This window comes from Rutilus rutilus (genome assembly GCF_951802725.1).
Source record: "Rutilus rutilus genome assembly, chromosome: 4".
Classification (NCBI taxonomy): Eukaryota; Metazoa; Chordata; class Actinopteri; order Cypriniformes; family Leuciscidae; genus Rutilus; species Rutilus rutilus.
The window spans coordinates 11,494,364-11,519,669 of record NC_140212.1 but is presented as its reverse complement, the minus strand read 5'-3'; the positions used below and the strand labels follow the sequence as shown (position 1 = coordinate 11,519,669).

Genomic DNA, 25,306 nt, shown 5'->3' with positions numbered 1-25,306 from the left:
GTGAAAGTCTATGGGGACCAAAACAACATTTGGAACCTATTGACATTCATTGTATGGACGACGACGAAATAAAACTTTTTCAGAATATCGTTTCCTGTGTTCCTCAGTCAGTTATACAGGTTTGGAATGACAAGAAGTTGAGTAAATCATTTTTGGCTGAACTATCCCTTTAATTAGAAAGGGGCGTCCATCCACATACTTCTGGCCATGTAGTAATTCATTTGTTTATTCATCCACCCATTCATTCATTTTGCTTCTCTTCCTCCATCTAAATGCTTGTTTTTGCTCTTCTAGCTGGCAAGCGAAGCAAAGTTTGCCGGCCGATAGGCTGGAATGTGGATCGCTGTGTTATTTTACACTCCCATCAGGGGCACGATCCCACCAGCGGACACGGACACAAAGGCGGTCTTGTTGCGGTGGTGCCGAGTCGTACTTGGCTTCCTCTGTCTCTAATTGTCTCCCTCTCTTCCTTTCCAGTGGTCTCTCTCTCTCTCTCTCAGTCTTTTGTTAACATGCTAGCACACGCGCACTATCGCTCACAGTTTGCGTTAAGTGGTTTACCATCTACCCTAGCATTACTTGAAGGGCACTCTGAAGCGAACGGTTCTTTAGTATTCATTCTTGTTATAAACTATTTGTATTCACGTCAAGGTTTTGTTTGTGCGAACTCGAGGCACACGGAGGTGCGAAGACAATCCCTTAAGTTTGTGTGAGTGTGCATGTTTGAGGTAATGGCTCGGGGGATCCTCTCTGTATTCTTAGCTTGTTGAAGGCACTGAAGTGGAGAGAATTATAGATTCGGCACAATGAGCAGTCAAATTTAATCAACATGCCTGCTGTTCTCTATGAGCCACTGGGAGAGATGACACAGCTCCACGCCACTGCCTGTATGTGTCTGTGTGCATACGTGCGTGCCATGAGTTTATTTCTGAGGAGCAGAATGCAAAGGTGCCAAACTTGTCGACATTTGTTAGTATTTTAGGTATTCGACCATATTAGACCGTTGTAATTGGTGCTATTTACTCTTTGCTGCATAGATTGTTAGTTAATGTTGACCTGTTTAGGCACTTTTTTTTTTCCGTTGTTGCCAAAGACGCCCAAATAATATTAATGCCATTGCAAGGGACCCCCTTCCTAAATATAATGGCAACTAATCCACCTTATTTTTAACAATAACAGAAGGCACAGCCGTTTTTACCTTAAATGTGCAAGGCTTCCAGCGTCAGCCGTTTCCACTTATTTTAGCTGTATAAAAATGGTACATTATGCTGCTTGGTATTGCAAACTGGTATTTGTTATCATATAATTTTTTATTTATGATCATAATCATAAACTTGCTGCTGTGTAGTGCAAAATGCTTTACTGTATATTAAAGCAGTATTAGTTATTTATCTATAGCAGCTAATGCATCTAAAGACATTTACAGGAAGAGGTCCATACTGTGTGAGAAAAATATTAAGTGTGATATGTTTATATAGCACCTTTCAAAAACAACTTGAGTTGCTAAAGTTTTATATAATGGGCAAACACCTCTGTTTGCCCATTATACTCAAGCGCTCATCGGATACTGTATGTGTGTGAGTTTTTGACAACTCTACCCTGTAGCACCCTTGCCGTTCCTGGTTGCCGAAGTTGCTGCCATCTTGGAAACGATGTCAAATGGTGCATCTTAAGTCAGATATGTGACCTCGAACACATTCCAGTGGTTATTTCAAGTAGTAAGAGCTTTCCAAATTGTCTAGAGTGCAGCATGAATGCCTAAATATCACTCTCTTCTTGGAGATTAATAAGGATGGGCTGATATATTAGGGCATTAATGAACTCTGTCCTTAACAAGAGTCGTTTAGAATACATTAACATAACAGACTCTATCCTCACGACTCCATTGATCCTACGATCTTACAGCATGCACGTCACGCTCGTGCACACGCATGCCTCGCTTTGATCCCTGCCCGTGTAACAGCAGTTGATGTGTTGCTGACAAATTGCATCAAAATTGTTTTTGAAGAGATTTATGAAACTAAACTGCATTTGGGCATTCTGCGCTCGAACCTGGCTTATGAAAGCCTGGGCTGCGTGTTTCACTCACTTTCATCTCCCATTCACCCCCTCTCTCTGTGGCTGACAGCTGTAGAATGGAGTGATTATCTGCAGCACCAGTGATTGAGTGCAAAAAAGCAGGAGCGCGAGAGGGAAAGACAGCAAGAGGCAGATACTGTGATAGAGATGTTTCAGGAACGCTAATGAGGAAGAGGGTAAATTTGGAAGCTTCATAAAGGCACAAATGCACGCTGTCTGTCTACATTCTGTTTTCAGTGAGCCCTTTCTCTGTTTGTTTGTCCCCTTCGTCCTCCTGGCGACCATCAGAGCCCTGAACTAGTTCATTTCCAGCCAGAGTAATTACCTTAACCTTTGCACTCGTCTCTCACTTGATTGGGACCAGCTGGGTAGTGAACACACTCTCCTTCACTCTCTCTTCTACACACACACACACACACACACACACACACACACACACACACACACGCGCGTTAGACAAGGGCATTCTTGCAATTAACCTCAATCTGTAAGTGCCTCACTACAGATTTGCTCAATCGTAAACACTTTAATTGTCTGTCCTGCATCTATGTCCCTTCATTTTTCAGTCAAACACCCTAGCACGTCATAGGGATATGAGATGCATATTTAAACTCTTATATTTATAAAGACATGTCGTTTTAATTGAATGACTTGGTTTCTTTCGTAGAGCAAAAAAGGAGAAATGTTGCGGAATGTACTTGTCGGGACGTTCTTAAAATATGAAGACACACATATTCTTCGACTTTTCAGACACAAAAAAGCCTTAACATAGTGTAGAAACTGTTCTATAACTGTATTAAATGCATCATTGTATATCTTAATCATTGAATACATAGTATAAAATGACTATATTTAAAAAAAAAAAAAAATTAAGATGTTATCATTTATTGATTTAGTCTAATCATTTATATAAACGCAATCTTAAAATAATTTATAATGTAATATAAATATAAGAAAATAAAATTTTAAATAAATATTAGAAAATATAATTTAAAATAAATATAAGAAAATTCTATAATAGAAATGTAATAAAATAATGAACAATAGCCAAGTTTTCTTTTTATTATTATTTCATGTTAGGATGTGGATAAATACAAAGAACGGTATTTATCATGGTTATAAACTAAATTAAAGCGAATGGGGATCTCAGCTGCTGATCTCCAAAATAATGAAATCACCATAAATGTTTCAGAAAAATAGTCTGTACGAACTGGACACGATTCCATGTTTTCTGAAGTCATATGATAGATTTCTCTGCAGAACAAACTAAAATGCTAATTATTTGTTTAATTTTAATTGATGCATTGGCAAAATTCAGGTCATTGACAAAGTAAAGGAATGTATTTTGAACTCACATTTGAATATATTTTTATATGTTTGGCTAAGATGATATGTTGGACCCTTTTGAACTTTAATTGTGACACCGTTCAGTCGTTTACTTCACAGAAACGTGCCAATGAAGGCCACATAAGTCCACTTTGAATGTGCCGTTTGGGACAGAGCCAAAGTGAGAGGCAGGTCTTCCAGGAGACTGGGATAGTTTAAATCTCTCCCTTTTACATATTCAAAGAGCTCTTTCAAAACTGGCCCGCTTTTACCTGTGTGTGTCCATCCACTCGTTTTCCCTCTGATCCCAGCCTTAATTAGTCTGCCGGTCTCACCCGTCAATCATTCCGAGCCGTCCGTGGAGACAGTCATTGAAAAGCAAAGGCAGAGGCGGCCATGACAGGAGGGCAGAACCTGGTATCCTACTCTGCATTAATAAACAGTAGGTTTTGAAGGTGAAGTGTGTGATTTATTTGCCACTAGCATAGGCAAACGGAATCCCTAAAATCAAACCAAGTAGGTCTACAATATCTGGAGAAATCTATACGTTAGCATTGGTTAGTATGTGCACTTTTAAGAGCCCTCCAAAAAAATCGGGCAAAACATCTACTAGAGACTATAGTATAGGGCTACACGATAGAGTATTTCATAAAAAATAATTCAAATAATTTTATTTCATAGTACACTGTAAAGTTACAGTACTGATATTTATGTCTTAATGTCAAATGTTAAACCATCAAGCTTTTATTTGGTGGTATTCTGACAAAAAATATATACAGAATGAGCTGCTGATTTCAGAGGTATTATGTTCATTTGTGTTTATCACGAGCAGCTCATGATACAGTGTTTCAGTGTCAGTGAAACTGACAGCGCATATATTTATTTAATTAAATCACTGTCTATGACGATCGCATTAAGCCATATTGCAAAATCGCTTTTTTATTCCAATATATTGTACAGGCCTACTATAGTAAATTGTCATTAGATTTGCTTGCTTTTTGCTAGCAGAACAATGTAGTATCATCCATCTACCAGTAGGGGCTAATTGAACCGTATAAACCAACCAAACCTTGACCTTTTGTTTCAGAAATCTTTTGCAAACAAACCCTGACTTGCCATTGCTTAGACAAACAGCTCTGCACCAAACTAACTCCATTGGTTGGGCTGATGTTGCTTTGTTGGATTGGTTTTAGTCCTCAAACAAACAGCAATGTTTTGATAGTGCTGCAGAGCGAGTGGAGTTTCAGGGAAATTAGCCTATGAATGGGTTACTTATAGGTGTCTCTACATATTAAGCTTGGATAGGAGAAAATATTTGATCACATCACTTTTAAGACACAGTTTAATGAGGGAATATTGTAAATGATGCATGAGTTAGCTGATCTTGACTTGAGAGTCAGGAAACAAGGTGCTACGGTATGAACGGTCAAAGAACATTTGTATGCGAGAGGGGAAGTCTGCGAAGAAGTTTTAGAAAAGATATGAGGTTTACCATTAACTTGGCTGAGAAGTTTCACTGTACTACTCTGCGGTAAGGGTAGTGCTGGTTCAGCACTTGTCTGCTTGTGTACTGAGCTGCCCGTCACATTGTGTCTTAATGCAGAGAGAAGGAATAACGCACTGGTGCTGCTTATGCGAACCGCAAGACACACTCCCACTCACAACATGAGCATCAAACACAGGCCTCCTTCCCCCCCTGTTCATACTTCTGCTGCATTACAAGTTAATTTACGGTAACACACAAACACACTTCCTAGTCATTCTTGTGTAGACAGTGTGTTTTGAAGGGCGAGTGGTGGTCACATGACTAGGTCTCAGTGGAGCCACAAGCGGGCAGGATGTTTTGGAAATATGTGCTTGTTTGTGTGTGAGGATAGATAAAACTAGATTTTCTGAAGAATGGGAGTGTGTTTAGAGAACTTGTGGAAAAGTTTAAAATTAAAGGGATAGTTCACCCATAAATAAAACTTCTGTAATCATGTATTCATGTCATTCCAAACAAGTATGATCTTCACTCTTAAACATTAAAGGTTTCAAAAGGGTTTTTTCACAGCGATGTCATAGACGAACAATTTTGAGGTCCCAAAAATAACCTTTCAGTTAACTTTTTGTTGCACTTTTTCCACTATAAAGAACCTTTTGTGCATGGAGGTTATTCAGGAAAACATTGTTTCCAGTAAAGAACCTTCATTTCTGTGGAACTCGAGAAGACATTTTAAAAATGTGTCATTGGTTTCTCCTTTTTTCCATACAGTGAAACAACATTGCATCCCACTGACATTGTGTCATTTTTTTTATAATTTATAATTCTTCTTAGAAGGTTTTTAAACTTTAAGACTTGAACCTGAGAATGAGCTAACAAAAGGTATTGCCTTACTAGTGACTGATGTATGTGTGTGTTAACATGCAAATCAAGGAGTGTGTCATGAGGCACACTGCATTCTTTTGTGATCACATGGCTTGCTTAGTCAGAGCTGTGTGGCTCACTCAGCACAAATATCAAGTCTGTACTGAGATACTGGCATTATTGTGTCTGTTAATAATTTGACCTTGTGTATGGGGGGAGATGGGATCATCAGTACAGATAATTATAATGATACTTGTCAGATTGCCAAAACTCCATCCCGTCACATTCCTGTCTAAAGTCGTACAGTCCAGACAATTTGCCCATGCACTCTGAATCAGCAGCAAAGACCGCCTCCCATTAACAGTTAACACCAGACGGTCACACACATACACACAAGCACAATTTAACACACTCCCCCTACAGTAAAGTCTAATCTCATTGCAAGCCCTGTGCACGCCTGAGCTCTGACAGACACTAAGTAAAAAGAAAAAGCCAGTCACTGCTGCCCTGCCTCATATTGTGTCTCTGGAGCCCTGTCATTAAAGCCAATAAGAGCTGTAATATCCGCTAAACTCTTAGCATGAATTCTTTATGAGCTCTGGGCGTAGTAGGATCGTGGTGTCTGAGAGACTCCTTCTATTTGCACTTTTTGCTGTGAAAGTATGTGCTCTGGCAATCTAAACATCATAGTCAGTTTTATGTGGAAGTTCACTCAAGAGGATTGTCACCATGTTTAGGCAAATAAGATTGAGTTTAGTAATGGAATATGGGGAATATTTTGTTTCCCCAACTACTTTTACAACCTGAAACTCATAAGCAGCTAAACTTAGCTCAAGAATGTTCAGACAAGGAACAACTGTGATTACATCTTCCTGTCTAACACAATAACTTTGCATGCCATGCTGCTGGTTATCATAGGGGTTGTTTACAGGAAGGAGGACTGGATTGTTTGGCCCACCTGCTGAGGGTGTACCCATAATTCACTGAGCTTCCTTCTGTTGTCCTGGAATCAGGTCGCCTTGTGATTCTTTGATGAGCATTTGACTTCCGCCCCAGTGTTTTTTAGGACCTGATGAAATGGTAGGGGGACGGATGAAAAGGAGAATGAAAGGAGATCAGGGGTGGAAGACAAGCCTCTTTAGAAATGCTTCGCTTGTATTGCTGTGTCAAATCACGCAGCCATCTCCAACCCTTCTGAGGGAAGAGTTGAGAGGCCAGATCGATTTTTCTTTGAACTTAGTCTTTGTTGGTACCACATCTGACTAGTGCTTACTTCACTATATTATAATGATGCATACCAATGCAATTCTCCAGCTTCCAAAAATATGTTAGTTTTCAAGTGCGTTTTTTAGTCTCCTATGATGAGCTTGTTTTTTTTATTTCTGAATTAATATGTGTGTATGTATGTATGTATGTATGTATGTATGTATGTATGTATATATATATATATATATATATATATATATATATATATATATATATATATATATACATATATATATATATATAAAAACAAGCTCATCATAGGAGAGGTGTATTCTGGTTATTGTAGGTATAAATTGGATGTATGTTTGAATAAATTAATAAATCAAGACACTCTAGTGGTTTGGTGACAACTAAATGTGATATATATCTTGTTTTTCTTTATCTCTCTTCAAGAGATGGCGTGGAGGGCCCTGGCAGTGCTGTCCCTGCTGCTGTGTTTTGGCTCATCTTGCTGTGATGATACTCAAGACCAGTACTTGTCTGCAACTGTCATCAACAATGTCGTTCAGGACCCTCAAACCGGACGAATCTACCTTGGTGCCATAAATGGGATCTATCAGCTGAACTCTAAACTAAAGCTGGAGAGCAGTGCTGTAACTGGCCCTAAGAATGACAACCCACAGTGCACTCCACCGATCACTGCACAGTGCACTGACGCAAAGGAAACAAACAACATCAACAAACTCCTGCTAGTTAACTCCGCCAATGGCACCCTAGTCGTTTGCGGAAGCCTTTTCAGGGGCATCTGCTCTTTGGTAAACCTTCACAGCGTGGACAAACCGGTGTACTACAGTGACACCAAAGGTGAGAAGACATACGTGGCCAGCACCGAGGAGTCTGTTGCAGTGGTGGGGGTCATTTCTTATTATATAGATGTTAATTCTAATGAAAACCTCAGCGTATTTCTAGTAGGGAAGGGCTACGGTGGCTCTGATAGCTCAAAACTCATCAGCACGCGGTTGCTGCAGGAGCATTTGGAAATGGATGTTTTCGAGAACATGGTTGAAGCTTCCACTGTGCAAGCTAGCCCTTTTGTCCAGCGCTACCTCCACGACTTTCGCCATGCATTCAAGGATAACGGTTACATCTACTTCCTGTTCTCACGCACTTCGGGCACCAGTGACAGCAGGAAGATCACGTTTGTAGCACGCCTGTGCGAAAATGACCATCATTATTATTCTTACACTGAACTTCAGCTCAACTGCACCGTCGGTGTTGAACAACAGGAGAACACGTACAACAAGGTCCAAGCGTCATATCTGGCCAAACCTGGTGAAGTTTTGGCTAGGAATATCACCTCTTCGAATCTTAACGATAAGGTTCTGTTTGTAGTGTTCAGTGCGGATGAGGACGGCGGTCGATCAGCCTTGTGCATGTACCCACTCAACAGCATTAACTCTAGGCTTGAGGAGGTGATTGAATCCTGCTACATAGGAGAAGTTCTGGAGGACGAGAAACCAAAGACCGTTTATTCACCCTACATATCCAAGACAGAGGCCATCTGCAAGACCAAAAGAGATGTGAGTTGTATTTCTTCAACTCAGCTTACGTGTTGTGTGGTCGTTTACAACCTTTTTTAATGTGCTGTGTATTTTCGCCCAACAGAAGAATATGGTGAAGGAATATAAATGTGGTGCAGAGTTCCTGCCGTCTCCACTAGCCAGTAAACCTGAGTATGCTCTGTCTGTCAAACCCATCTACACCCGAAATGACATGCTGACAGCTGTAGCTGTTGCGGTGGAGAATGAGCACACAGTGGCATTCTTGGGAACTGGTGGAGCAGATGTCTTACAGGTGAGTCCCATTCCAGGGTCTGGTTTCTATTCTCTTTGAATTTCACTTAAGCCCTTGAGGTTTGACTGCTGTGGTGGTCTGGCTTCGTGGTTCACAATATGGGCTGGTAACCAAAAGATTGTTGTTTCAAACCCAAGGATGGATGATTTATGAGCTACAACCACTTGAGCAATGCACTTATCCCCAGGACTTGCTCTAGCTGTACTACCCCTGTAATATAGTGTTTACTTGAGAGTCGCTTTGGATAAAAGCATTTTCAAAATGAATAAAATAATTCATTAACTTTTCGCTTGCAGGTGCATCTTGACCCCAGCCGCACTGACTTTTATCACAGGATTCAAGGGGAACGCGCAGATGGTGGGGTGAACAAAAACCTCTTTTTTGATTCAACTTCGGATCACTTGTACATCACCACTGGCACAAAGGTTTGTCCATGTACACATTCACAACGCTTAGATCACATTGAGTCGATTGAGTCAAACAAATGAATAGTTTGAATAAGGTTAGTTTGCCAACCTTAAAGAAAGGGTTTTTAAATGGAATGATAGAAAATACTGTATTAACTGTGAATTTTTTGTGGGCAAACACCAATAGTTTCAGTTGGAATCCGCCCTATTGGGAGTTTCCCTTAAGGGTGAAAAAGTTCCCCATGTATTTTTATTTATTTACCAGGATAGTCCCATTGAGATATAAAATCTCTTCTTCCAGGGAGTCCTGGCCAAAATGGCAGCACGAAAAGTTTCACATAAACAACATACAAACATAAAACTCAGAATCTTACATAAAATTTTATTCGGGACTCATAAAATAACAACAAAAGCTACTTAACAAAACATGCACACGTTTCCTTTCAATTGGTCAGTAAGAAATGCAGAGATGTAGATTTCACTTTTGTTCAAGTTGGTCATGCAAATTTGCCGCGTTGACCAACAGAAAGCTGCTTGGTTTGAAAGTGGCTTCTGCGTGAGCAGTGCTTCATTTTTTGGTACAATATTGACAATGGACTTTTTTTGTCCATTGTGAGCACAGCTTAACATTCTTAATGGAGAAGCAGAACCTTAAATTACAGATGCATCAGCTATTAAGCATCTTAAACTAAATAAATAAACAAACAAATTTGCCTTTTAAATGTTGTCTTGCTTCTCTTTTGCGTAGATCTCCAAAGTGCCAGTGCAGACCTGTGAGCAGAAGCATGACTGTCACTCATGTGTGTCCCAACGGGACCCATATTGTGGCTGGTGTGTGTTGGAGGGCCGGTAAGTCTGTTAGGTCATTTCATGATGGTCATTTCATTACCAAAACCACAACAACATTTGGGCATTCTTGTCCAGTAAAAGACAGGACAAGTAATAACACTGCCACACTACAACAGAGTTTGATATTTCTACTGCCAAATAAAATATAAATGGCTCCTTTGGGTCATGTGACTTCCATCTATGTTAACCTCTAAAATATGGCGTAATCCAAGTCTTGGACTTGTCTGTTAAATTTTAGCTAGTGCTGTTACATACCTGTGTTCAGACCTGTTAAAGCAAATGCAGTGTGGCTCATTACCCATGTTTGTCTGCTTTTCTCCTGCAGTTGTACAAGAAAGAAGGATTGTCGCATGGGAGATGGAGAGAATGCCTGGTTGTGGAGTCCAAAACAAACATGTGTAACAATTCAGTCCTTTGAGCCCCCCAACATCAGCTGCAAGAAAACGCAAAGGACACCGGTACTGAAGCATAACACGTACACGCTGTGATACAGTCTGCCGTTATTTTAAACCCTAACCTCTTAAGGATTGACTCAGGATTGATATTTACTGGCTGTAACAGATCCAGTCTGTGAATCTAATCTTTTTTCATGAGCTGATGTGATAAAGTTAGTAAACAAGGCACCTGAAACTATTCATACCACATGAATGCACAGAGCACTCTTCATGCATTTCTAATATGTCTTAGAAGAAACTCAAATGGTCATGGTTGATCGATGAGGCTTCCTGTATTCCGTAATTAACTTCCTGGATCAGTTGTAATGAATAATGACAGTATACTCCTGATTTGCTGAAATCAATATTATTTCATCTTTCTTTTTCACATTGCATATTGTTGGATTCCCACAGTCATGCAAAACCTTAAAATGGCAGAGAATTTTAAAATTGTGATTTTCAGAAGTTATGGAAATCAATAAAATCGTGTTAAGTGATTGAAAAAAAATCATTATAAATGTATAATGTTTATAATAATATCACTTTTATATGTATTATTATTATTAATAATAAATTAAATGTTTTTATTAATTATACTTAAATTATTATTATTACCTTTTTTATTTATTTATTTATATTTAACCCTATATATTGAATATTTAAAAACTGTCATCAAATAACCATAAACAACTAGAAAACACACAAATTCAGATGTTTAAAATGTTTGAGAACTTGTATATTTAACATATTTGTATATATTTTATTATATGTTTACTCTTAAATCCATGTTTTCTGGTTGAAACTTGCAGGTGAAGATTGACATCCCCTCCCTCCCCAGTATCAAGAGTCCTGACATACTTACGTGTGAGTTTGGTGACCACAGAAGTGACGCTACTATGGAAGGCACACAGGTCATTTGTGATCTCCCGACCTCTGAGTTTATCCCGCACACACCTGAGACACAAGGTGAGAACTCCATGTTTGCCTTTAACTTTAATAATCACCTACTGTGAAGCCTTTCTCTTACTGCCTCCTTTACTCCCTGAACAAACAGATGGTGTTTGTCGAGCAGAATGTCTAAAAATGCCGTCAGGCACGAATAGTTTTTCATTTCTTCATGTTTGTAATTTGCTAGTTTTGTGATTTTTAATTTGGAGACTGATCAGATGAAAAAAAAAATCACACTGAAGCTTAATCTATTACTTGTTGATTCTAGAGTTAAATAAGCTTTTATCAAGGCATGCTTTTCTTGAGAATCTTGGCGTTGCTATCACCCGTTGAGCTCTAAAAGTTCAGAATTGGTCTTATGAATTACTCATACCTAATAGCCCATTTGATTCCTATTTCCCATATGCGTGTGTGTAGATTTTGTGGCAGTGCCAGTGAAAATCACAGTGAATAAAGGCATTGAAGTGGCATCCAGTGCATTTGAGTTCTACAACTGTGCAGCCGTGGTGAAAAGATCGGAGAATACTCCGTGAGTATCAGGCAGCTTTTTAAAAATGTTTATTCCATTCAGAATTTCTTTCCTGATTGGTCGGTTGTGTGTTCTGCAGGTGCATCGCATGTGTGACCAGTAAGTGGGGCTGCCAGTGGAACATTCGTGATCACACATGCAGTGATAGTGTTGAGTCTGTCGAGGGAGATCTTATCATCAAACACTCTGAGGTGAGTCATGTTAGGATGATAGTTAATGAATGCATGCTTATAAATTAATATGCCAGTTTGTGCAGTAATATATGGTGAGCGATTTATCTTCTGGTGACAAAACATGACTAATAATAGTTTTATTTGATTTTCTTTCTTTGTTTATTTTTGCAGCATGACAGGTGTCCTCAGTTTGAGATCCCTGAACCTCTGCTTATTCCTGTTGGCATCAAAACTCCCATCCAATTTCAGGGCAAAAATCTAGACAAATATTCGGTAAAGTACATGCATTTCTACAGTAGATGTTCTTGAAGAAAATACGTTTTACAAAAAAGTTTTTTGTTTTGCGATAATGACCTGGTGGCTGTGCGTTATCCCACTGTTTAAACGGATGCTTTCTAAATGCCGTTAATAAATGAAAATGATATAATGATTTAAATTTCATTAATTCATTTTACATAATTCTAATTATTTTGATGTGTCGTTCAAAAGTTTGGGGTCGGCAAGATTCATTTGCTCTCCAAGGCTGCATTTTTGATCAAACAACAGTAAAATTGTGAAATATTATTACTGTGTAAAATAACTGTTTTTTTTAGTTTAGTTTTTATTTAATACATTTTTTCCTGTGTTGGCAAAGCTGATGTTTTTAATGTTGAAAACAATTGTGCTACTTATTATTTTTGGAAACCATGCTACATTTTTTTCAGGATTCTTTGCTGAATAGAAAGTTATTTGAAATAGATCTCTCACTATTTTTTATTTCTTGCTGAATAAAATAATACAAATCATACTGAGCCCAAACTTTTAAACAATAATACATATACATAAATATGAAGTGATATAAGAGACATGAATCTATGCCCAACTATGTAGCTTTCTAGTGACTAGTGATGCGTTGATCAGCTCTAACGTCACCCGAATCCGCGGATAAAAAAAAGAAATCATCAGCCCAAGAAAAGGCTTGGGCTTTATAGGCATTATTAGTTTATTGTCATATACATACAGCATTTCACAGCCGTTACATATCACATACCCAGCACTTGATTCGTCTCGGATAACTACTTCACTTAAAACGCTCCCGCACTTTTTAATTCTCCTTTTTGAAATTTCTCTCGGATCTGTTTTGCCTCCATTGCTGTTTAAACAAGTGGACCCCGCAAGTACGTAGCTTAATGAAGTCTGAAAATTAGTGCCTGGCGAAAAATTAGGCTTTAAACACATTAATATATCCATCATTAATGATTTATCTCATCCACCCGCCATTAATCAGAATGTTATTTTTTATTACTTGGCCCACCCGACCCTCATATTATCCACAGTGTCCGCGGATATAATCTCGTTCCGCACATCACTACCAAGGACAAAAGTAAAAAAATATAGTTTAGACTATTTTTATTTTATCACAGAACATTATGAATGTTTTTTATAGTAAAATGCCTTCTTAAAGAGTCTGCATAAACAGCATTACATTTTCTCCATCTCTCTCAGGGCAAAACCTTTCAGATTGGCACTGAGCTCATGAAACAGGTGGGCGAGGTGACTGTGGTGTCTGAGGGGTCAAAGTACAGATTTGAGGGATATGAGGTCAGTACTCTCCACTCGTATTCCTCCTCCTATTATGTCTCCCTCACTTCCTCCCTTCTCCTCTGTTCACACATTGATTTGTTTCTGAAGTTTGAGCACCAGCCAATATGGCATTTACAGCTATTGAGCTGCATGTGTGTGTAAGACTCAGTCCTATGTGGGCGTAGCAAACACATGGTGATCAGGGTCTCAAAAACATCAGGGGAGAATTTTCTGCGGCACGCAGTTGTTCCAGATACGGTGATGTGTTTGTCTGTATCTGTTTGCATGTTTAATGACAACATTCTGCTTTTTTTATGCCAGTTTGCGTATGACAAAGAGCCAGAGGTGAATGTGACGTTCTACATAAAGGATAAAGACACAGAGAGGATGATTGACAGCACCCTCAGAGGTATATTTAAATGAATTTGGTTCATAATAGTTGTTAAAGACGGGAAAACTTCTCTGAAACTGCATTCATCCAGTAAACATGTGGATCTTCAATATCTGGAAAGGTTGTATAAACACATCAGGGCCGGATTAAGAATTCAGAGGCCCCTGGGCACAATGTCTTGTCGAAGGACATTTTAATTAGGCATTAACAGTTTTACTGACTTAAAAGGAACTTTGTTGTACTATAGTGGAGTAAAGTTCATAAATGATCATTCTTTCCCATAGGATTTTGTAAAACTATGTTGGGTGGACCAACCTTGGTTGGATGTTGTACATTTTAAGGTTAAATGCATCAATCTGGTGCACTTTGAGAGCTCAAAATTAAGAGCTAACAAACAAAAAGCATTGACTTGTACCTGGATATTAAAGAGGGCTCAAACATCTTTTTAGTTATGATATAGAGCCTCAGTCTACATTACATTATCACTGGTGTTTTAGGATGCCAAACAATTATTATAATAATAGAATAATTATTTATATAATTATTCCTATGATGTAAAATCCATATAGCCTATACATGTACTGTATAAATGAAAATGAACATTTCAAAAGTATATTTTACATTACACTATAGTATAGGAAAATTACAATACTTTGGTCCTAATTTCTTCACTTGCAAGAAATAAACCCTTGAGCTTTTATTTTGGAGAAAACACCAGATCACCATGCTGATCGCGTGAGCAAAGTGCGCTCTTTTCTTTAAATCACGCAGCACAAACAAAATGCCTATATAGGCTACTTAATTAAAAATTTTTGTGGTGTTTTATAAAGGCACAAAGCTATATAACGGTTTCGATTTTAGTTCGTTGGCAAAATATAACGCTAGAGACCTTTATGTTAGGCTATAAATTTAAATGTTGGGAAAAGGGAGAAGAGCGAGTTCGGCAAAAGGCGGATTCGAACTCGGGTCGAACGTGTCAAAAGCTACTTTCAAGCACCTCACGCCCTACGACCTGTGCCACTGTAGATATTTAAATATACGCTCCGTTATCAGAAATGTAAAAAAAAAAAGGATTTTTTTTTTCTTCCACTCGCTTTGGCTCCATAATGCCCATTGGATGATCTGGCCCTGGGTGCCCCCCTATTGGCTGGTGCCCCAGGGCACTCGCCCAATCCCGTCTATGGATAATCCGGCCCTGAAACACATCTGATGAATGACTTAAAATAAGCAGATTAACATAAGTTATCATTTACATCTTGGAAACTGATCTCATGAATCTTGTTTTTATATCTAGGGATGTTTTGGACAAGTTTAGCAGATGAGCACTTTGAAAATGGCATCTTTCAGATAAAAAAAAAAAAGTGTTTCAAATAGTTTTTAATTTATGGGTGAACTAATTTAAAGTGTCCCTGTTATGCTATTTTAAAGGTTTCTAATTTTGTTTTGGAGGTCTTTTGCAATAAGTTTACATGCATCCAAGATCAAAAAACTGTTATTTTCTTATAATTTACATTGCAGCATCGCCTCTTTTCTCACAGTGCCTGAAATGGTTCAATAAAGGATCTAGTCTCTCTAAACCCCTCCTTTCCGAGAGCTTACTCTGCTCTGATTGGTCAGATGACCCAGTCTGTTGTGATTTGTCTACCGCTTACAGCACGTGTTGGTAATGAAACGGCTTTTACCGTATCTGAATTTTAGCTCCAATGGCTTCCGGAGACTTGTATACACAGTGATACAAACAGTAACGATGGCGTCAGTTTTACCATTTCAATTCGATCCCGAGTCCTCATCCTTTGGAAATGCATGGAAAGTGGATTTGCTTTCTCAATGCGGAAAACAGCATCTTCTCGACATGTGGACAACACAAACCAAACTCTTCCTGGCTACAAACTACAGTGTTTGAGGGCTGGTCAAAGTAGACGTTGTTCAACGGCAGCCAATAAAGACCATATGCGCAGCGGGCATTATGCAGATTTGTTACAAACCTACGTAGGTTCGTGCAGGAAGTAAGACTGGGATTACTGAATTCATTCATTTCAGGCAGTTCAGTTTTTTTTGTTTTTTTTTTGGGGGGCGACAATAACATTTATTGTGCACTTTGATCTTTGAAACTTTTGCAGCCCTTTTACATTCACAAACAGCTATATAACACACTACAGTACATGACAGTTAATATCCAAAAAAGCATAATAGGTATAAGTAGCTTGTAGCAAGCACATGTACGTCATCCAGGTCGATTTGATGTGCATTTTTTAACTGAAAGATGCCATTTTCAATCCTCATCTGCTAAACATGTCTACACATGAACTATCCCTTAAGCTACAGTCAAACTTTATGAAAATGTAGTAAGCTATGCTACAATGTATTAATCAAATGGAGCTAACTACAGTATATCGAAGCCAATATTTTTGAATACATATGTCTGTCAGCCTACCTATTCTGAGCATTATCAGCCATAAAAACAGTGAGAACCTCAACTGGACAATTTGGTGACAGCATCAAACTTGCATACACATTTTTGTGCTAAATGTGACTAATAAATCACCACATACAACAATAAACAGCCTAATTTGCATAACTCATAATTTCTGAAAGCATACTGGTAAACAGCAGTGTTTAATGAAATGTTTATTCCTCTACAAAACAAAAAGACCAAGGACAATTTTGAGCCTTATTTTGTTGAAGATGATGAATTCAGTGTCAGTGTTGTTTCGTTTCCTCTATTTTTCTTCCCAGTGGTGCTCTACAATTGTTCAGTAAGACGTGAGGACTGCAGTCTGTGTAAGAACGCTGACCCGAAGTATAACTGCGTGTGGTGCGACACCCCAAAATCCTGCATCTACAGAAGCCTGTGTAACACGGAGCTGCAGGAGTGTCCACCTCCAAAGATCACTGATGTGAGGACCGGTCGTCTTGTTTTTCTCCCTATTTTAAACTTTGCTAACACTAGGAATGCATACAGTTTGTTAAAATTCATTGACACTTCAAACTAAACTCCAAAATGCATCAAAGAACATCTCATTGGCGTGACGTCAGCGATTACAAATCGCCATTCCCGGTTCAAATGCAGTTCATAAATTTCCACTCTTCATCTTCTCTTGAAAACACCATTCCTTTTCATCGTTTTCTAAATTTTTCATGCCTAAATGATATATAGATGGCTGCTCTGGTAGTCACAATCTCAGTCTCTCACTTTAGTGTTTTGTTGAATCCATCTGAGACTCTAATGATCGCGCCGCCCGCGCCTGATGGTGTTTTATTATTTGTCATCTGGCAAACGATTTTCTCCGAAGCAGCTGTATCACTCAAGGGCTCAGTGGTTATGGGTAATCTTTGTGACTCTAGTTTACGGTTTTGAGTGTTATAGGTCTCTTTTAACTTTGCTGTTCTGCTTTCATTCCAGATTGTTCCCCAGTATGGGCCGATAAACGGACAGATCTCTGTTACAATAAAAGGCTCTAACTTGGGCATCAAGCAGGAGGACATTGAAAACATCACTGTGGCCGGAGTGCCATGTATACATCAGCCAGAGAGATACTCAGTCTCTACCAGGTACTGCATGAACACCATATTAGATGAATATGCATTGATTATATAGAGCATTTAAAATGCATCCATCTTGTATATGTAAGTTAGAAATAGCTGTTTAGCTTATAGTTCTGTTCTACCGTTGTGTTTCAGTGTCGTATGTGAGATTGGGCATTCCTCCACACCCCTGCAGAATCCAGTTGGGCCAGTGGAAGTGAAAGTGAAAGGGGGGAAAGTAGGAAAGTCGGAAGTGTCATTCACTTACAGGGTAACTGCTTTCTCTGTTAGGAAGACTTTGTGGCCTCATCAGATTGTTTCTAATTTCTAAGATTGTAATCTTATTTCTAATTTGTTGCACCCCTGAAAATACCAGTTTAGACTAGCAGGAATTCCCTTGCTGATCCAGTGAACCAGCATTGTCATGCTATTAACCAGCAAAATGGAGCTTGTGAAGATGGTTGACCAAAGAAATCTTGTAAATGAATTTAAAATGAAGAAATCAAAATGATTTAATTTGTTAATAAATGATCCAGTCCAAGGTCAAAATAGAGCAGAATATTCAGTTTTGCTCAGGAAATAAGTCACAAAGTAAAATAGGTTTTGAATTTTTTTTTTTATCTGTAAGATTTTATGTTTTTGAAAGACGTCTGTTACAGTATGTTCACCAAAGTTGCATTTGTAATCAAAAATGCAGTAAATAATATTGTAAAATAGTATTTCAATTTAATCCTACATATACATTTTTCCTACATATACATATGATGTACCAACATTTATTTAAAAGTTTAAAATGAACAAAATGATTTAACATATATATTTTTTGTAACATTAAAAATGTATTTACTGTCACTTTTGATCAGTTCAGTGCATCCTTGATGAATAAATGTATTAATTAAAAAAATCTTACTGACCCCAAAATGTAGTGTATGTACAGTGCTATGCATAAGTTTAGACACCCATCCTAAAGTTGACTAAAAAGAGGAATAAAAAATAATCTTTTGGAAACTGAACTTAATGCCTTAATTTAAAAAAATAGGAAAAATCCAACCTTTAAGGACACCAATTTTCTTTGTGAATGAATAATGTATCGTAAATAAATAAATGTTCTTCCTTAAAATACAGGTGCATAAGTTTGGACACCCCTATGTTAAATTCCCATAGAGGCAGGCAGATTTTTATTTTTAAAGGCCAGTTACTTCATGGATCCAGGATACTATGCATCCTGATAAAGTTCCCTTGGCCTTTGGAAATAAAATAGCCCCACATCATCACATAGCCTTCACCATACCTAGAGATTGGCATGGTTTTATTTCAGTTAGCCTAATAGCTAGTTTGATTTGCATTGAGAGATGATCTTATGGAAAGTACCCCATGCCAATCTCTAGGTATGGTGAAGGCTATGTGATGATGTGGGGCTATTTTAATTCCAAAGGCCAAGGGAACTTTATCAGGATGCATAGTATCCTAAAAAATAAATAAAAAAAAATACTTAAAAATAAAAATCTGCCTGCCTCTATGGGAATTTAACATAGGGGTGTCCAAACTTATGCACCCTGTATTTTAAGGAAGAACATTTATTTATTTACGATACATTATTCATTCACAAAGAAAATTGGTGTCCTTAAAGGTTGGATTTTTCCTATTTTTTTAAATTAAGGCATTAAGTTCAATTTCCAAAAAATGATTTTTTATTCCTCTTTTTAGTCAACTTTAGCATGGGTGTCTAAACTTATGCATAGCACTGTATATGTTGTTATATCTTTTCAGAGTTTCAATTGAAGTTATGTTTTCTCCTAAACACTGACTGTGCATACATAGCCTTATTAATATTTAATAAAGCTAGTCTAATGTAGAAAAATGAGCTCTCAGGGAGCTGTAAGTGAGCAAATGTTAACAGAAAGAGTTTTCTTCCCATCTTCAAGGATCCTGTCCCCATGACTGTGTCCCCCTCTAAAGGCCCAGCTGCTGGAGGAACCATCATCACTATCACAGGACAGTACCTAGACACGGCTAGTAAAGATGACATCAGCATCACAGTGGACAGAGAGCCTTGTGAAGTGTGAGTAACAAGCAAGCAGTAGATTTCTGGAAGATTTGGATCTTTGTCCAATCCTGATTGTGCCTCTGTTTTCAAACATGTAGGTTGACATTTGGCAAGGAGATCACCTGCAAAACTGGCCCATATAAAGGACAGAAGATTCCTTCAGATAAGTTGTTTGTTGTTGTGAAGTACGGCAAGGACACTTTCAAAGAAGTCAGCGGATTCGAATACTCAACAAATCCCAAAGTTACAGAGTACACCCCACAGGCCAGCTTTGTTTGGTAAGTCCGTTCTTAATCTTTGCTCACACATACAGGTGGCTGTACTGTCGCTCGCTATTAGGCATTTCTAACGTTGAATGCCATGGTTTTGAAAATCTGATCACAAATAAGACGTCAACAGGGGTGGGTCCAGGGGTGAGAATAAATGGCTGTGTATGTAAGTGCTACATGTCTGTATGTTTGTTTGTGTGTTTTCAGTGGAGGCCGTAAGATCTTAGTTATAGGATCTGGATTTGATCAGGTGCAAAGAGCCACCATGCGAGTGCTGCCCTCTTCTGACGAGTTAAATCCCGACTCTGGCGACATGGAGGTGCGTCTCATGTTTGTCATGATGCTTTTGCACCGATCTGTGGTCGAGTTAGTGGTCTCTTACAATAAGCAAGGGTGGAATTTGAAACGAAACGAATTCCTCAACGAAATAGTTCACCTAAAATATTCAAAGTTCAGATGTCACAGTTTACGTATTAGATTTTTTTTTAAAAAGAAGTGTTTCCTTGGCAACTAACTGAAATAAAATGAGTTTAAGTACTAAAATTACTCAAATTAAAACAATAAATTTAAGCAAAGTAGAAATATAAAAAAATGACTAAAACTTAATACAAAAATAAAAAATAAATCAATAGTATATAAAAGCCAAACAGGTATTTTCGTTGTTGATAGTGACCACAGACTCTAAAAAGGATAAAAATCACAATAAATGTTGTCTAAACAGCTTAAATTTAAGTTATTGTTTATCGAAAGCATTTTTATTTTCATCTCTTTAATATTACGATAACTGAATAAGTTGCTTGTGCTTTAATTTTAAATCTCCTGGTTTCCTATTTTTGTTCTGTCAGATGTTATTGATTGGCTCGACTTAAGAAATGTCAGCATTTCATTTTCGTGCAATTTCCTTTTGATCAAATGTCTGGCTGTCATAACCCATTGCTTGGTTCCAAGCTGAAGAGTTCCCTTTCCTCTCTCACTCTCCTCTGTCTGTATCTTCCTAATATTTCCTTCCCTCTATCTCCCTTCTCTTAATGTTAATAAGCAACATTCATCACGCAGCTGACACCATGCTGTCTCATTTCTTTTTTAGTGCTCAGACATTTGTGAAATGTGTTTTATACAGAGATAAACTGACTTGTTTTTCTTTCCTACAGTTCGTTCAAGAAGTTAGCAGCAAGAACGACTCCGTACTGGAGTTCCTCTCTCCGGTTGTGAACAAGACATATGTGAACCTTTCCTTAAGAATCATCATCCAGCTAGACAACTTGGTGGAGAACTTGACTCATTTTGTTTACCATCCAGACCCCTCGTTTGAAACTTTGATCGATAAAGCCATCACGGAAAACAGCATCATCAATGTTAATGCAAGTATTTTTTCTAACGCTATTTTACAGTAAAGATGATATAAGAGGGTTTTGTTTCAGTAACTGGTGATTGTGCTTTCTAAAAAAATCACTGCTTCATTGCTTCTGTGTTACAGGGTCGAGGTTTTTCCAAAGCCATGACTGCTAAAGAGGCCCAGGCATTTGTGGGCGATGAGCAGTGCGTGGTGACAATCCTAGAGGATGATAAGTTGTTCCTCGTGGCCCCCTCCAGCCCTCCTAAATCCACCTCCAGACGCCATCGCAGAGACACCAGCTCAGAGGCCATGGAGCTGCTGGTTAGAGACTGTTCTCCTCAAGTTTTAATCACAGTTGTTCTGACCAATTTTACCCTGCGTTCAAAGTTTCTCGTCTTTTTCAGATCAAATTCGGAAAAGGCGAGTGGAAAGTCGGCTCTGTACACTTTGAGAGGAAATACGAGGTTCCTCTTTACATCATCATTCCTGCTGTCCTCATTCCCATGGTCCTCTTCATTGCAGCGTCGGTCTATTGCTACAGGTAACAAACCTCAGAGTGCACCAGACCGTAATAATGTGAACTTAATAACTTTGATTTCAAAGCTATGGTCTAGTGAGTTGCGCACACGCTCAGACATACGTTTTCTTCATATGGTCTCATTCCCTCCATTTCTCTCTATCATTTCCTTTCCTTTCTGTCTATAACAAATAATAAATAATGAGTAAATCAAATAAAAAAATTCACTTTGAATGTTAACAGCAAATAAACATATTATCTGGATTTCCTGTCCTTATGCTCAAGTGTTATTAAAAAATAAAAAGGTATTGTATTTAAATTGATTAATAATAAGTCAATTAAATTAAGTGGATAAAAAAATAATAATCAAACCATAAATTAAAAATCACTTTGAACAGCAAATAAACAGTATTAGGATTTCCTGCTCTCTCGCTCTCTCTCTACTATCAATAAAAAATTAAGTCATATGCATAAGTAAATAAGATAAAAAATTTTTTTTGTTTTTGCATGTGTACAGGAGGAAAAGCCAGCAGGCAGAAAGAGAGTATGAGAAGATCAAAAATCAACTGGCGAATTTAGAAGAGAGTGTCCGAGATCGCTGTAAAAAAGAGTTCACTGGTAAGATCTCAAGCCATTCATACTGGCAGACTTTTTCCTGCTTCTCAAATAGTTTATCATCTTGTATTCAAATTGAGTCTTTTTGTCTTGGGATGAACAAACTATGAATTAGTCTATGTGGTCCACTATGTGGTTTTCTGACTTCGTTTGTATGTTTTTTGCTTGTCACTTCAGCAAATATGTGACCCGTCACGGAAACCAGGGACACAAGTCGGCAGCACAACTTTCGAGCAAAATGAGAAAGAATCTGTTTTTTTTTTTTCAAAATTGGTGATTTTCGTTTTTTTGCAGAATCTGTTAGTTGAGATCATGAAGAAGCCTCTCCATGTTTGAGATAGCAGTATTGGTATATTTAAAAGCGTACATTTTGACGCGCGTGTCATTGTCGGTGTGTATTTCCATACTGAATAAGCCGGCGTGGCTACTTATTATGCAGCGCTCTGGCCGGCTCTATCTGATTTCAAAATTCAATGAAGATGGACGCCAATAACATTACGATGTCCAGCAATCGATTTAAATAGTAGGTTTAGGTTACATGGGGTTTAATTTGTCGTTTAATGAGATGTAGCCTAATACATGTTGTCAGTGCCAATATATAGATCTGCTCTACCACTGAATGGTACAGTGGTAGAGCTTTCGCCAGCCGTGTCAGAGGTTGAGAGTTCGAATCTGCCCTTGTATAGGTTTTTTTTTTTTTTTTTTTTTCGTATAGTTTTTTTTCTCTCATCAAAACGATTATGTTCATCAGTGGTTGTATATCAAGCAGGGACACGCAAACGTTTGAATTATTTTGTTATTTCAACAGAACGAATAGAGAGTATCCGCAACGCAACGGATTGAAGCGCGCGTCGAGTGAAGACAATGCAGTGTGTGCGCGAGCCACACGAGTAAACACTGCATCTGCGCCACTGATCGCAGCGGCAACGAGCACTTTGATCACTTGATTAAAAAAAACACATTTCAGCGCTAGTATCTTATTTAAAAAACGAACTAAATGAATGCTCTGCCAGTTAACTGGAGATGTTTTATTTAGAGAATTTGTAGAATTGGTACATTCAGGGGGGAGGGGGAGACGGGGGAGCTTTACAGGGGGTATGACTTATCTAAATGAGATGTAAATGAGCCCTATTGTCATTCCCAGAAGGGTGAGAACTTGCCAATCTTTAGAAGCAGATTTCTACCATTTCAGTTTTTTTGAGTGCCTACCTTCAAATGGCCACAACTTCTCCAAATATTATCAGATTTCCATGTGTTACACATCGTTGGAAAGCTTGAATACTACACTTTCAGAATACGTGAATAACTCAAAATGCCCCAGAACCGACTTGTGTCCCTACTTTCCGTGACTGGTCACATATTTTTTTTTTAGCAGAACAAAGCATCAACTCTCTGTTTCTCTTAGATCTTATGATAGAGATGGAGGACCACACTAGTGATCTGAGTGAAGCTCGAATCCCATTCCTGGACTACAAGAACTACACCAACCGCGTTTTCTTCCTGCCCTCCAAAGATGGAGCCAACGATGTCATGATCACTGGCAAGCTGGATATCCCAGAATCCCGCAGACCCATTGTAGACCAGGCGCTCAACCAGTTCTCCAATCTCCTGAACAGCAAAACCTTCCTCATCAACGTGAGACCTTAACTTTGTTTCCAGACTACACCCTGGTGACATTCTGAAATGTGTTTTCTGCTCTACTATATCTGTGTACTACTGGATTTGATGTATTAGCTGACTTATGTACTATATCTGTGTGTTGTAGTTCATTCGTACCCTGGAGGGCCGGCAGGAGTTCAATGCCAGGAATAAGGTTTACTTTGCCTCCCTGTTGACGGTGGCGCTACACGGCAAGCTGGAGTATTACACGGACATCATGAGAACCCTCTTGCTGGAGCTCATGGAGGAATATGTCCACAGCAAGAATCCCAAACTCATGCTCCGCAGGTCAGAACCGACGCCAAATCAAATTCATGTGTCCGCAATTATCACTATATATATTGTTGCGCAATTTTTCTGCAATTGATTGAACGCAATAATGAATGACTTTAGACTTCATATCATAGACTTGGCCCTTTTAATTTGTACGAGTAAACAACCTTAGTAGGGAGTCCCTGATTCAATTTGATTCCAATTCACAAGCTCGCCATTCAGTTTGATTCCTGTTTTGATTCAATTTTATTCAGATTTATTTAGGTATATTTTTGTTCTGTTGTTCATTTTGTTTATATATTCTTCCATATTATGCTGTATATTATACAGGGCAGTGTTTCACACTGGCAACGTGTCTTTTTTGAACCATTCATTAAATGAAACGGGTCATTTGTTTGTGAATCGTTCTACACTGGTTTCGTTGTATTTTGTTTTTGTGTGCTGAGCTTGTGTTCTATTGTTTAATGTATACGTTGAAAAGAGACACTGAGAAAAGTACAATCTTGTGATTAAGGAATCAATATCAGGATCGTTCAAATGAAGATCATAATTTATCCGAATGCAAGATAACAAAGCTTTTTTTTTTTTTTTTGGTCTGTGTTTCCTGTTTAGATCTGAGACGGTTGTGGAGAGGATGTTGTGTAACTGGATGTCCATATGTCTCTACCAGTTCCTGAAGGTGAGCAATTTTGCTACAAATAGATATTGCAGCAATTGTTTTCTGGTTATGGAGGCTGACTAATGTGTTCTTGCAGGACTCAGCCGGTGAGCCGCTCTATAAGCTCTTTAAAGCCATTAAACATCAGGTGGAAAAAGGTCCAGTTGATGCCAAGATGAAGAAAGCCAAGTACACTCTAAACGACACGGGACTTCTGGGGGATGATGTTGAGTACAGTATTTTGGTAAGTACTTGAAGTATTTTCTCATTTCCATTAGGACAGTTTAGTGTCTGATGATGG

The 25,306-nt window shown here is 38.4% G+C and overlaps 1 protein-coding gene across 2 annotated transcripts in view; it reads left to right on the top strand.

Annotated features, from left to right (window-relative positions):
* Positions 1–25,306, top strand: part of plxnb2a.1 (plexin b2a, tandem duplicate 1) — a 107,348-nt gene that overhangs the window by 68,215 nt on the left and 13,827 nt on the right. Inside the window, exons 2-26 of one of the 2 annotated variants that reach the window (XM_084406941.1) lie at positions 7,412–8,538; positions 8,624–8,812; positions 9,109–9,237; positions 9,968–10,068; positions 10,394–10,526; positions 11,312–11,468; positions 11,868–11,979; positions 12,059–12,170; positions 12,324–12,425; positions 13,638–13,733; positions 14,037–14,124; positions 16,843–17,003; positions 17,510–17,658; positions 17,788–17,902; positions 19,557–19,693; positions 19,777–19,956; positions 20,155–20,266; positions 21,099–21,308; positions 21,425–21,604; positions 21,688–21,824; positions 22,318–22,418; positions 23,821–24,050; positions 24,181–24,362; positions 24,960–25,026; positions 25,103–25,249. In XM_084406941.1, the coding sequence (XP_084263067.1) occupies positions 7,414–8,538; positions 8,624–8,812; positions 9,109–9,237; positions 9,968–10,068; positions 10,394–10,526; positions 11,312–11,468; positions 11,868–11,979; positions 12,059–12,170; positions 12,324–12,425; positions 13,638–13,733; positions 14,037–14,124; positions 16,843–17,003; positions 17,510–17,658; positions 17,788–17,902; positions 19,557–19,693; positions 19,777–19,956; positions 20,155–20,266; positions 21,099–21,308; positions 21,425–21,604; positions 21,688–21,824; positions 22,318–22,418; positions 23,821–24,050; positions 24,181–24,362; positions 24,960–25,026; positions 25,103–25,249 (4,452 nt within the window). In that variant the 5' untranslated portion in view covers positions 7,412–7,413. The remainder of the gene's footprint in view (positions 1–7,411; positions 8,539–8,623; positions 8,813–9,108; positions 9,238–9,967; positions 10,069–10,393; positions 10,527–11,311; positions 11,469–11,867; positions 11,980–12,058; positions 12,171–12,323; positions 12,426–13,637; positions 13,734–14,036; positions 14,125–16,842; positions 17,004–17,509; positions 17,659–17,787; positions 17,903–19,556; positions 19,694–19,776; positions 19,957–20,154; positions 20,267–21,098; positions 21,309–21,424; positions 21,605–21,687; positions 21,825–22,317; positions 22,419–23,820; positions 24,051–24,180; positions 24,363–24,959; positions 25,027–25,102; positions 25,250–25,306) is intronic. The other variant, XM_084406940.1, reaches the window with a different exon arrangement.